The 14,068-nt window shown below is 42.6% G+C and overlaps 1 protein-coding gene across 1 annotated transcript in view; it reads right to left on the bottom strand.

Annotated features, from left to right (window-relative positions):
* Nucleotides 1–3,667, bottom strand: part of GLP1R (glucagon like peptide 1 receptor) — a 103,087-nt gene extending 99,420 nt beyond the window's left edge. Inside the window, exon 1 of the mRNA XM_081186448.1 lies at nt 3,066–3,667. Coding sequence (XP_081042574.1) covers nt 3,066–3,155 — 90 coding nt within the window. The 5' untranslated portion in view covers nt 3,156–3,667. The remainder of the gene's footprint in view (nt 1–3,065) is intronic.
* Between the last annotated feature and the right edge of the window lie 10,401 nt (nt 3,668–14,068).

Raw genomic sequence — 14,068 nt, 5'->3', positions numbered from 1 at the left:
TGCTCATTTTGTAATTCTGTTTTGTTCAGTCTTGGACCCATGGAATACTAATGAAGGATCCATTCATTCAAGTATGCAACAGTGTGTCATTCTTCTTCCACTACCCCAATGACACCATTCCTGCCATATCCCCTCTAATCCTCATCATCGAGCTCAGAGTCTCACTTCCTCTTCATAAAGCAAACCCATTTCGCAGGCAATTATTGTGCTTGACCTCCAGCGCCAAACACCTCCTGACAAGCAAGGGTGACACTGGAACTTGCTAGGTCAGAAGATATTCCTGAAAGCAGGACAATGACTGACCATTTATGAAATTATACATTTTATTTATTTTTAATAAACCTTTGTTGGTGTTTTGCAGGAGAGGGACCAGAAATCTCTTCAACATGTCCACATGGTGCAGTGGTTAGACTAGGACAAAGGAGACCAAAGTTAAAACCCTATTCAGCCACGAAACACACTAGATGACCATGGGTTAGTCAGTGTCAGTCAACATTATCTACCTCCATGGTTATGTTGAAGAGAAAATAAAGGGGAGAGGAGCCAACTATGCTGTTGTGAGTTCCTTGGCAGAAAGACAGAATATAAACGTAGTAAATATATAAATGGTACCGCTACAAGACCTTGAAAGACCCCCCAAAAAGGTTTTTTTTAAGGCTAAATACTGAAGGTACTGAATCACAAAAGAATATTTATCCTACCCCAAGTACTCTTTCTACATTAATGGCAAAACTAATAAAGCAAAATTATACATTTTGCTGATACTCTCTTCCATTCTTTAAACTCATGTATTTCAACTAGCAATTCAGTCTTGGCTTCATGCACTGACTGTTAATGCTTTGAATAAACTCACACCGCAGCATAAACTTAACATTCTATTTACGGGGGACATTATCTTCAGACCAACTAACTGAACTTCATGATACTTTACTGCCCATACTTAAAAAAAAAAAAAATCCCTCAGGATCTTTTCCAGCACACCTAGTTTGAAAGCTCTTTCTGGATGCTGTGTCAACCAAGAGGATTGGCAATAATTTGCTAACAGCTATAACTAAGACAAATAAGGAGGTTTATTCCATTATTGCAAAATCATCTTGTTCTCTTTTCTAGCATTTTCTATGGGATGCATGCTTTTTTGAAAAGAAAAGTCTGACCGCATAATTTACCATTTCCTTTTGACCAACACTTACAATATGCGCCAATTTCTACTGGCAAAGAGGCACATGATGCTCATACGCAGGTGTCAAAATGTCCAGAATGTCTGTAGTTGAATCAAAACTACTTCAAGGTAAATGAAGGTAAACCATGATTCTTTTAAGAAGTTTAAATTTATGTGAAGTTGCTGAGACCACAAAATATTCTTGGCCTGTATGCACACTTCCTTGGAGGAGAAGCCCACTGCATCTTTCTCATGAGCAAAAACATTCATTAGCTACACAAAGCTTAGCATTTTTAGGCATTTATTTTCAGTATATTTAAAGTCACAAAGGTAAGAAAGTTTACCCTTTTAAAGAAAAGAAAAATCACCCACAAATTCATAAGCATTTTATACAGACTTTGCATGTACTTAAAATATATTCAGCATCACACCTTCCCAGTTCTGAGAATGCTGAAACCCAGCACTGAGACTGGTACGGATAAGGTAACGACACGCAGATGAGGCCATTCAACACCTTTTTGAAAGACCTATATTTTATTCTCCACTAGCAAACAGCACAGTCCCAAACAATATACATGGGTACTTGTCTAAAATCCCTGGTAGAGGACAAGGATCCTGAGATCACGTTAAGGGTAGCCAAATTCTGTGCAATTGCCATAAAACCTAGGGAACAAGCTATGCTATCATAATGATTAAGGCCTTAAATGATAATTTTAGGCTATATGTTAGTGACTAAGTTTTAATGTATGTATTTTTTAACTGTTGCTTTACCTGTATTGCCCCTGTTATACCTAATTGCAAATTCAAATGTATCCCTATCGTGTTTTATGACTTCCTTGATATTGTATGTGGGCTGGAACTGGTCTGTGACCGAAGTAATAAAAATTCATTCAATTCATTCATATATGGGTATTGTATACCCCAATGCAGATGCTGCTTGAGTAGCCTATATACAAACTGAAGCTGTCTTTGCAAGTTCACTTAATGCCATCCAAGTCCCTGACACAGCCAGCTAATCTGAGCATCCCACCCCCATTAGTCTTCTAAAGGTAATGCCACACACAACAGCAGACACCAAGAGGCAGAGTAGTGCTTGTAGGAAACGGCTCCAGAGTGAACTATAGCAGAAATGCTTCGGCTGGGATCAAGTGGCTTTTCTTTAGGAGCGCCTGACACCCAGAGAAATCAGTCCCCCGGTACTCTAGGAGAAGACGGTCCCCTTTTTCATCCCTGTGTCAGGCATGTCTCTATTATATTGTCAAGATTTTGGGATGAGCGCGTCTTAGACCAGTGGAACACTCAGTTTCTGAACGCTGCTTTGCGATACCGGTTGCAAACAGCCATTTGATAAGCAATGATTTAGGGGGGGGGGGGGACCCTGTGTAGATCGTATAAACTTTTGACGGTGGTTGCAACCCCGCCAGCTTTATAACTGAACTCCCCCACCCACCCACCTCCCGCACTATTGCTCAGATATATGCAGCATAGCCCGGCTGTCCTTGGCCTACGGAAGGAGGAAAGCGGCGGAAGGGAGAATGGTAACTGCCAAGAAATCCAACTACGTCGAGCTCCTCTGCCCTCGCAGAGCAAACTGCCTGAAGACAAGGGAGTTGTCCGAGGGGCGGGAGAAAGTGGCTCAAAAGACGACGCTCCCTGATTTTGCTGGCTGGGGGTGGGAGCGAGAGGGATCGACGCCGGCAGCCCTGGCGCTGTGTCTTGGGGCAAATGGTCTTCTCTCTCCCCCCCCCCCCTTCTTCCTCTCGCACTCGCTCGGGGCAAGACCGTGGAGAGAAAGCCGAGCAAAGACAAGCAAACCCCGTCGAGTAGTAGTAGCCAAGCTGCAAGCTGGCCAAGCGCCCTCGGTTATAGCGCTCAGCCCCGCGCCCTCCTCCCCGTCACGACTCACCCGCCTCGAGGGAGTCGCTCCGCCGGTGGCTAAGAGCAAAGCCAGAGTGAAGCTTTTCCAGGGAGCAGCCGGCGCCGACGACGGAGGCATGTCTCTGCCGCCGGAGTTGCCCCAAGAAGCGCAAGCCCCGGCAGCCGCCTCGGCCACAGCAACCGCAGAGGGAGGAGAGGCAGGCAGGGGCGCGAGGCCACCTCAGGCGCGCAACGAGGAGAGCGCGAGAGCGCCCAGCGGCGGAGTTGGAGTGAAGTTTGGCGCGCGGGCTGGGCGGCATTTGTAAGCTGGGCGAGGGGGCCGCCTCGGCGCGGAGCTCAGCCCCTGCGCGCGCCTCGCCAACCAATCGCTTCCAGACGCAGGACGCGCCCCCAGCCGGAGTTCGGGCGGCGAGGAAATGCGGCGCAGCCGCCAGGCGCCCCCCGCGCGGCTGCCCTGGGCAAACGCCTCACAAGCGCGCGCCCCTCGCCGCCACGTGATCGCAGGCGCTGCCCCGGGCTTGTTACTTCGCGCTACCGGTCCTTTTCCCCGCGGGGTGGATCATCGTGCCATGGCTGCTACCCCTTGGGCACCGAACACAAGCGCTCGGTAGGTGTTTCCCCGCCGCTGGCTTTTCGCCTTGGGGAAAGCTTTCCATCTGCTCGTTGGTTCTCGAGAGCGCGGAGGGCCGGGAGGAAGGGCGACCTTGGGACCCACGAGCCCCTTTTTGGGTTGTACTTTCAAGTGCGATTGGAAAGGGTAGGAGAGTGCAGCCTTGCTGGGAAGCAGGGTCCATTTCTCCTGCTAAGCTGACAGTGCTGCTTGGGTCACACGGTCAACCGCTGCCTGATTCTTCTGAGTAGACCTACAGAGGATTGCCACTGTAAGGGATCTGGAGCAAACGTCTCACAAGACACCTTTAGCCTTCAGTCGCCAGTCCCTTCACACAAACAAAAGTTGCCTTCCATATGAGGAAAAGTTGCAATATTTGGGTCTTCTTAATTTATTTAATCATTTTTTCAATACAAACAACAACCACAAAAAACACATACAACAAAAACCACAATAGCACTAATAACACAATTTAACATTTCAGATTTGAGTACAGTACTGATATACCTATGACTACACCTTTTTAACAATATTTCCCCACCTCTCATCCCCCTACTTCCCCCCACCGTCCGCCTTATCGCTTAAATATTCCTTCCAGATTTCTTCATATTTATCCATTCTTAATTTGCGTCGACATGCAATTTGTTCGTATGTGGCTAGTCTGTCCATATTGTCAATCCATGTGCTCAGTGGAATCTTTTTGCGGCTCTTCCAATTCATCAGAACAAGCTTTTTTGCTTCTAATATGGTCTTCTTAGTTGAGAAGAAGAAAAACAAGGGAGTAAGGGGAACTTGGTAAAGGTGTGTGAATATGATGTGGAGAAAGTAGAGAAACATTTCTCCCTCATAATATTAGAGCTTGGAGCCTTCCAGGGGAGCTGGTGAAGTTTCAGGACAGATAGGAGGAAGTACTTCTTCACCTCACATTGTTAAAACAGTGGCATTCGCTCCCATAAGATGTTGGCCACCAACTTGGGTGGTTTTCAGAGGGGCTGAGACAAATTCATGGAAGATAGTCACTATAGCTAGTATAACATTATGTTCTCTTTTCGCTGAGAAGCAAAATACCAGCTGCTGGGAATCACAAGTGAAGAGAGCACTGTTGCACGCAAGGCTTTTTTTGGTAGGCTTTCCATAGTCATCTGATCATTAGATCCACGATCCTGGATCAGGATTATTAGATTGTCCTTTGGCCCAATCTAATGGCTCTTATATGTTTGTATTGTTCAGAACTCAGGGGCGGAGTTAGGTGCATCAGGATTGGTTTTGAAAAATATATATACTGTAAAGGGGTTTCTGGTTTAAAGCAAAAACAGAAAACAAAGTAGAGCCCAAAAGTCTGAAGTCTACCCACCCCATGTCTGCTCTCCTGGATATAGAAATGGTGGGGACTGAAACTCAGTTAGATAATTTTAGACGCTGGACTTAATGGTCTTATGCACACCCATTCCTTTAGGTGGTAATGTGTATTACTTCACTTTAATATGTGCTACAGCAGGGGGCCTATCTGCTGAGTAGAGCCCTGGATGTCTGCCTCACAGCTCCTCAATGTAGATTAGCAGTGAAAGACTGATTCTGTGCTCCAGGGAGGCCTGTGAAGCCGCCTCATTCTGTTCACAGGTCCCAAGGGTCAAGGTAAACAGGTGCATGTTGAGTTGATGACTGCATTGTTGCACAGTTGTCCTAGGCAGGGAGTTCCATAAATGAGCTGTTGCAACAGACAAGACCCTAAGCAACTCTCATGCATCACCCAAAGGTAGAACCACAAAAAACCTCAGCAAATCTCAATGGTTGAACTGCCACACATGAATTATAGCTATGGAATGTCCATTTTTACTTCTTTAAAAAATGGATCCACTAGACTTGTCTCATCAGGATGCTTAGTTTGAACTCATGGAGCTTTTCACCATATAAATCACTGCAGTGTCTGCTATTAAATGGACTTCAGTCATCAAACTATCTTTCAGTGAAAAACAGCAAACACAACATATTAAATATTTTTAAATATAAAATGCTTACATGTGCATTTTTTATCATACACGTGCATATTATATTATATTCTTATGTTTGTACCTCTCTTTTTATCATACAGAAATGTAAGTATACTGCTTAGGGATTCTTAAGTATTAAATGGTTAATCTTTTACATTTTTTTAAGTTTTATGTTATTTATGCACTGTGACTTGCTGCTATTTTTATTGATTTTAGTTAAGAATTATTGTAATCGTTAAGAATGAAGTCCTGCTTAATTGTTATTTGATGATATTGAGAGTTGATTTTATTGTGTGTTATTATATTCTAATGGGTTATTGAATTTTATTTGTCATAAGTTGTCTATTTTAAAGTTATGTTTTCGTTATGACTTTTGTATTGGATCAGATTATTATAAGGTGTGTGATCTTTCATGTATATTTTGGTGTTGTAAACTGCCTTGTGTATAAGAATATAGAAAGGTGATATACAAATTAAAAGTGAAATGAAATGAAAAGTGGTTTAGAAATGCTTTTATATAGATATATATGTACCATATATCTCTGTGGCAAATGAGTGGTTTCTACAGATAACCTCCCCAGGGAAGCAGGATTAGCTTCTTGCCCCAACCACAGCAAAAAATGTCACCATCATACATAATGTGTGAAACAGCTCTCAGAAGAGACTTCCTGACACTTTTAAAGAATAGTCTCCTAAGTCTGCAAAAGTAATTGTTTACTTTTATCAAGTAATTATCAAGTAATTGTTTGCAGAATGCATTCACCATTAAATATTAACAAAACCTGACTTTTTTGCACTGAGAGAAAACAGACAATTATATTATTTTGTTTGTTGAGATGTGTATCTGAAAGGGATGGAACAAGGTGACATACAATGATGATAATGCAGCCTATCCAGAATATTGAATTGAATCAACTCAATAAAATTAGTTTGACCCTTACATCAGTTCTGATGGGAGTATTCAAATCTAAAACACAGCATGGAAACATAATATTCAGGTTCTTTACTGCAACCTTGTATGTGTCATTTCAGTTGAAACAAGCGGTGATAAAATTGACATATTTGTTTAACACTGAATATATCAACTTTAGAATAACCATGTTCAGGGTTCACTAGAACCTTGGGGACTGAGAGCTCCAATGGTGCTTCTCATCTGCAGTTTCCCTAGGTCCCTAAGTACCATTACTGGAGGCTGAATAGGAAGCAAAGGAGTTGGTGTTCTGGTAGCTGTTATGGCACTGAGTGTGGGCAGTTGAGAGCAGAGAAGTAGGAACATGTTCTCTGTTCAAAATTTTCCCTCCTGTGCTCCCTGGGCTATTTTAAATGTGTGCTTCCTGCTCATTTGGGGATGGAGGGGCATGTCATCTAGAATTACATCTTAGATCAGGGTTTTCTAACTTCTGGCCCTCCTGATATTGGACTCCCAGCTCCCATCAGCCCCAGCCAATGGAACCAATGAGCCTGGTTCCAAATCCCGACTTGCCTGCAAACTTCACTGAGTGGTCTTGGGCTGATCACATTCTTGCAGCCTAATATCTCTCAAAGGTTGTAGGGAGGAACCAACTATGCTTCTTTGGAGAATAGGTGGGAAATAATATAGTAGATAAACACTACCAGATGATTTCAACTCAGGGGTAAGCCCCATTGAGTTCAACGAGGCTTACTGCCAGAACTGCTCTGCAGCCTAACAGTCTGCCTATCTGGCTATTACTCATTGGGACCTTAAAACATCTCCATGAGTTGGCAAGGTACAGAGGTTGTCAAAGGTCAGAAATGACACATTCCCCTTTCTAGAGAGAGGTAGGCAGACGCTGTACACCAACAGGCATTGTTAAATAATACAAGGTCAGCTTCGGCACATTTTGTAAAGTGATACAGGCTGTGATAGAGAATAAAGTTCCTAGCAAGAGTGAAGAATATTGCAAGATGCTTGTCTCCTAAACATGTCGGTATAGTCAGGACTTACTTAAGGAAGTACCGACAATGGTGAAAACTTCAGAAGCAGGGCACATATCAGGAAAAGGCACCACATAAGCTGTGTTGTAGAACAATGCAACATTTTTAGTGGCAAATGGTTAAAATGTTGACCATCCTGGCTGAATGCATTTTTAGCACTTCAGGAGGTACATTAGATTGGGGAAATAGCAAGGGAAAGGAGGAGTTAACCCCCATTTCATGGCACCAAGATTCCCAATCTAATCCAGAGCCCCCCCCTAGCTGCATGTAGTTACAAATAAAATTGCTGGGAGATCCGATCATGGATCCGACTGTAAAATGTCTGGTTTAGTCCACACTGTGGCTGCTGCTCTCTTTATCTGAAATGAATCTAATGTAATGTGAACTGCTGGTTTTTCCTTCCATGAGCCTCGGTATCTGAAAAGTGTTTATGGTACAGAAGTGTATTATTATTATTTATTATACATATTCCACTTGTCCTTCAGGAAGTGTGGAGCAAGTGGGACTTCCAGACAGGTTAGAGAGCGCTGCTTAGCTTTAACAAGTAGTAGAATCATGCAATCTTCTGGCTATTCTCTGGGGCAATGTGGTTTAAGTTAATCAAAAGCACATTTAGAAAGATCAAATAGAAATGCTACACTTTAATTATAGCTATCAAATAGCCATTATCTAATAGCAGAAAACAGGCTCAAGTCAGTTATTCTTAATGACCAGAATAACACAGGGCACTTCTCTGTGGATGCAAGGAGAACATCGAGCAATTTAGCAAATTGTGGGAGGCATTGATGAAAGGCATTTCAGCTGTGGTGGGAGTATGTTTTCAGTTTCTCTTAACTTCATCAATTGACCAATGTGTCATTGCTGAAAAGCTTAATTCCCCTTCCCACATCAGAGGCAGTGTAAGGATAAGAACAACTTAACTGCAGAGATTCGGTCAGTGTGCTTATTCTTAATTATATTGCCTTTGATGTAGAAAGTTAACTAAAGAGTGCCCAAGTGCTAACTGAGCACAATCCAGCAGAAGTTAAACATTTTAACTTTCCATTGATTTTTAACTCCCATTGAATCTTAAAAGCATGTGCTTAATTGTCTACTATTTAAGTCAATGGGACTTTGACTGGATGCTGCTCGCTGAAATTCGAAAAAAGAGAGGTGTTGTAGTCCTAATTTATTTTAAGAAGTATTATCCAATATGTGGAGATAGCAGCAATATTTTCCTCCTTGAGCAGATTATTGGGTTAATTCAGGATCCCCATGATTTATGGCAAGAAGAAGCCATTGCTCTGACTATGAACTGACAAGGGAGAAGTTACTTCCTTTCACTGAGAAACAACTGGCAAAGCAGTTTCTAGAAAAGATGTTTCTGAAACAAAGCAACTAACATACAATTAATTTGTTCTGCAAGTTTTTTCATCTAGCGAATTTTTCGTCTTGCGAAGCACGGTGTCGGAAAAGTTTTGGAAAAGCTTCAAAAATCACCAAAAACCTCAAAAAAGGCTACCACACCGCGTTCTATGAGTTGCTCCTCGAAGTCAAGTCGCAACTGTATTAACGGTGTTAAGAAAAAGGAAACAAACTTGCAAAAAACGCAAGACGTTTTCGTCTTGCGAAGCAAGCCCATAGGGAAATTCGTCTTGCGAAGCAGCTCAAAAACCGCAAAACCCTTTCGTCTAGTGAGTTTTTCGTCTTGCGAGGCATTCGTCTTGCGGGGCACCACTGTACAGGTTAAATATTCTAAAGTCTAAGATAACTTTGCTTGATAAACAATGCCATATTTAATTCTGATACAGTGGTACCTCAGGTTAAGTACTTAATTCGTTCCGAAGGTCCGTACTTAACCTGAAACTGTTCTTAATCTGAAGCACCACTTTAGCTAATGGGGCCTCTTGCTGCTGCTGCACCGCCGGAGCACGATTTCTGTTCTCGTCCTGAAGCAAAGTTCTTAACCCGAGATACTATTTCTGGGTTAGCGGAGTCTGTAACCTGAAGCGTATGTAACCCGAGGTACCACTGTACTAACTTTGCCATCATAGTGAATCTGTTAATCGGGACAACCATTTACTATGTTCAGATATTTATCCAGAGCTTCGTAAACCATGGTTTATGGAACCACAGATGAACTCTCCTCCGATTTTCTTTTTCATCCCCCAATCATTGTACTGGCTTCAGTGTGGCGACCCTAGCTTGCATGAAACCACAGTTCCCCATGCTGTCCAACCTGGGAAACTCTGTTTCAATGTCAGTTAGTAAGACAGGATGAGAAGCCAGGATCAGAGAGAGACCCAGTCCTGACTAATCTAGTTTGTTAAACAACATTATGGATTTTATGGGGAGTTCTGGTTTGATGTAAGCCAGGATCTGAACACCAAAACTAGTACATGCTAAATGGAGGGAAAGAGGTATCTGAGGGAAGAGTGTGCAACCATGGTGCTGGTTTATGCATAAGGGAGTAAAGCAGCCTTATACAGTGGTACCTTGGGTTGCAGACACTTCAGGTTACAGACTCCGCTAACCCAGAAATAGTACCTTGGGTTAAGAACTTTGCTTCAGGATGTGAACAGAAATCACGTGGCGGCGGCAGCGGGAGGCCCCATTAGCTAAAGTGGTCCCTCAGGTTAAGAACAGTTTCAGGTTAAGAATGGACCTCTGGAACGAATTAAGTTCTTAACCCGAGGTACCACTGTATACATTGACTGGCAATGACTGTCTAGGTTTTCGGGCAGGGGCCTCCCCCAGCCTTGCCTAGAGATGCAAGGGATTGAATATGGGACCTTCTGTATGCACAGCAGATGCTCTACCACTGAGCTATGGGCCTCCATAAAATAAGGCCGCAAATTGTTCATTTAAAATAAGGAACGGTCTTATAGCAGTTCAGACCTTTTGACCATCTAGCCCAGTATTATTGATGCACACACAGAGACTGGAGATCCCAGGAATTGAAACTAAGGCTTGCTACGTGGAGGAGGACTGGATCTCTAGCCCTACTTCACCAGTATGCTTGGTTTCTGTGCTGGCTGTGGAGGAAGGGAATTCCCATCCCTCACTTCTGTCCCTCCCCTACCAGCATTTTTGCTAGAAGACAATGTTTTCCACTTGCCTTCATAGAGGCCAGGATTCTGCATTTCCATCCTGCTGCAAACCCCCCCCCCCAAAAAAAAAAAACCAACCCTCTCTGCAGCCAGTATGGAATCACAGGCTCATAAAAAAACACATTTGTAGGCTTATTTACACGGCTGAAGTAAAGTCCTATTTATTTTGCTGTTCCTTTTCCATTTTATTTTACCTGATAATTTTGGAGCTTTGGCATTGCCATTGCTTTTGTCTGCTGTTTTTATTGATTTTGGAATTATTGTGCATAGTTTTAAATTAAGCATTGGGCACCACATTATTATTTGTGAACCACTTAGAGAAATTCTAGGTGCAATATGGTAAACATACATCCTTTCTCTCATTTTTTTTAAATGCAACATTTGTGTCAGCCCGTAGTTTTGCAGTCATCCGTGTTTCTGGTTAAAGCAGAGTTTAAAAGGGTTGGTATTGTGGCAAAAGCTTTCCAGAAAGTGACGTGACACTTTCTATGTGACCTATCAAATACAAAGAAGTTGCACATTTACCTTGCTTTACTCAGGTAGAAAATGCCATAAATAACTCCTGCATCTGTGACTTGCAGAACCCTGCGAAAACCTCCATGGAGATTATACCAGATGACTTTTTACTATTGGGAAATCTGTACTCCACTTTTAAGAGCAGCTTTAAATTGAGTTTTGGGGAGGTGTTGTCCAGAACAACATCAGAAAGGACAGCCAAGGGTCTTGATAAATTACAATTCTTTGGGGCTCCAAGGGGTACTTGATTTGCTGTTGATAAGTGGGGGGAAACCTCTTAGGATACTTAAAATCTGACATTTGTAGCAGTAGCAGATAGATGTGTTTAAGTTCATTTCTTACAGAGACAATTGGAAACAGAAACAGAGGAGCCCCCTGAGCTCACTAAATGCTATTGCACCTGGTTTAGAAGCCAAGACTTATGAGCCACGGAGCACATTACTTCAAGCTGGGGGCAGGGGGGAACCATTTAGAGATCTGAAATCTGTATATCAGAAATGAAGTCAGAACATTTTTCCTTTATGGCCAGGTGATGTTTGCCTGGCAGCAGTTATAATTCAGTGCTCTACAAAAACAAGTAGAGCCTGCAACAAAATGTTCAGGGTTCCAGCCAGCATTGCCCTGTTCCAGGATACTGCATTCCAAGCACACATCTCCCATGCAACAATCTTGCTCGTTCCTCAGTGGGTTGTTTTGGTGGTTCTTCCCTCCCCCCTTATTTTTTAAAGTGTGTACTTCAGCGAGCACTGGGGAGTCCCCTAAGCGTGCATATTTCTCCTTGTGTATAGATGGTGCTGTTTTAGAAATATAATGCTTCGCACTCAGGAGAATCCTGTTTGCATGATAATATCTTAGAACTTATCTCAGTAAGAAACATATACTGTTCCCATTTCCTAAAGCCCATAGCAAGTCAGTTGATATTCACTCTCACAAGCTTCTCCTGCAACATACTAAGCGCTTCTAACAGGAGGGAGGTGATTCCTTGGGGAAGGACTGGACTCCATTGGTAGAGCATCCCATCTGCCTTGCATGTAGAAGGTCCCTGGTTAAATCCCTTGTGTCTCAAGGTAGGGCTGGGGAAGAACTCTGCCTGAAACCCTGGAGAGCCACTGCCAGTCAGTGTGGACAATACTGAGCTGGGTGGACCAAAGATCTGACTCTGTATAAGGCTGTTACCTATCCAGTGCCAGATCCAAAGTCCCAAATGTTCATGGCAGCCTGGCTGGAAGGTAAGAAGAGTCTGTGCTTTTGGATTTTTCCCTTCTGGTTGTCCCTCCCATTGATTCCAATGGGTGGGAAATTACCAGGCCAGCTCCAGAACTGGTATAGTTTAGGGGCATTTTGGGGCAGCAGGATATCTGAAAAGGGGAAGACTTAGAAACCCGTGGATTTATGTCCTCTTCTAATATGTTCCTAACATCCATCTAATTCAGTAGTGTCTACATCAACTTGCAGCAGTCCTCCGGGATGTCAGACAAGGGGGCTGTTCTATCTCCCCTACCAGGAACCCATCCTGTGAAGATTCCCTGTATCTTTTCCAGTCTGCAACATTAAAGAGCAGTTCCTTTGCATGAGGAGCCTAAACCTCAGAGCATAGTGACAGGTTCCCTGGTTGGCTGTTTCACAACACTGCATAACCACATCTGATATAGTTTGGTTAGATTCCAGAGGGGGTTTGGATATTACTTCTGCCTGTCAGACTGCTTTTATATATTAAAGGTGAACCGCAAGTATATTGAAAGACTTACCAGCTGCAATTGGCTTCCCGTGGAGTAAGCATCCTACTTACTGCTTGTTTCTTTGACTGAAGTGAACAGGTGCTTGAGTGCAATGACAATCAGCCACTTGACTCGCAAACCCTGGCAGCTTAGTCAATGACTTCTTCTGCCCTAGGACTCAGAGGTGAATTCTGAACAAACTCTGCATTAGGATTAATAATAAATGTCTCATCTTACCTGGTCACTTAATGATTATTACAGTATTTAAACTCTGTGTCCTCGCAGTGCTGTGAACAAAATCCTTTTTTTGTTTTTTACTAACCAGAAGAGAGAAATCATTATTGATCTCAGAATGAATAAGAACTCTCTCCACACACACCCCAATAAATATGTGACTCTTGGCTTTAGATTAGGCTGTGTTTGGTTCTATATTTACTGGAACTTAAAATATACACACACAGTTTGTATCACCAAACCAACTTCAAAGCAAACTCAAAGGATCCAAATGACAAACGAATAGCATTTACCTACAAGTATTTATAATTGGTAAGCATTCTGGTATCTGACAAGTTCTCCTAGGGTTAGAAGGAAATGTTTCTTGTTGACTATCAAAGGTATGCACAATACTTTTGCTGGGCCAAGTACTGTTAGCGTTTGATCTCCAGTAAGCACATCTGAAAGTAGTGGCAGAGAGGGTGGGGGCAGTTCCTGAGAAGGAAATCTCCCCAATCAAATATATTGCAATATCAGCCATTATCCTGTTTATGTTGACTGTGATGAATAGCTCACTTAAGCCACCGTTTCTTTAACTTCATTTTATTTAATTCCATTGTCTTTAATGCTGCAAAAATTTGCTTAAAAAGAAGTATGTTGGTGTAAGTGGTTTGTCTTTTTCAGAGAAAAAAAACGATTAACAATTTGTATTATGGGAATGATTTATATCCATTCAACAGTTTCTGATAGGCAGTCTGATTCACAAAAAAGTCAAAATAGGGTACCTAGATTTGTGCCAGTTTAGTTCCACTGATCTTCCCAATGTGTGGGCTACAAAATCTAAATACAGCATAATTCTTTCATTAACTAGGCTAATATGTTTCACTAACAATAAAATAGTAAGTGGAAAGCTGTGGAAATTAAAACGCAAAACTAGA

The sequence above is a fragment of the Podarcis bocagei genome (genome assembly GCF_964188305.1).
Source record: "Podarcis bocagei genome assembly, chromosome: 3".
Lineage (NCBI taxonomy): Eukaryota > Metazoa > Chordata > Lepidosauria > Squamata > Lacertidae > Podarcis > Podarcis bocagei.
This window is presented reverse-complemented; position numbering and strand designations above follow the sequence as displayed.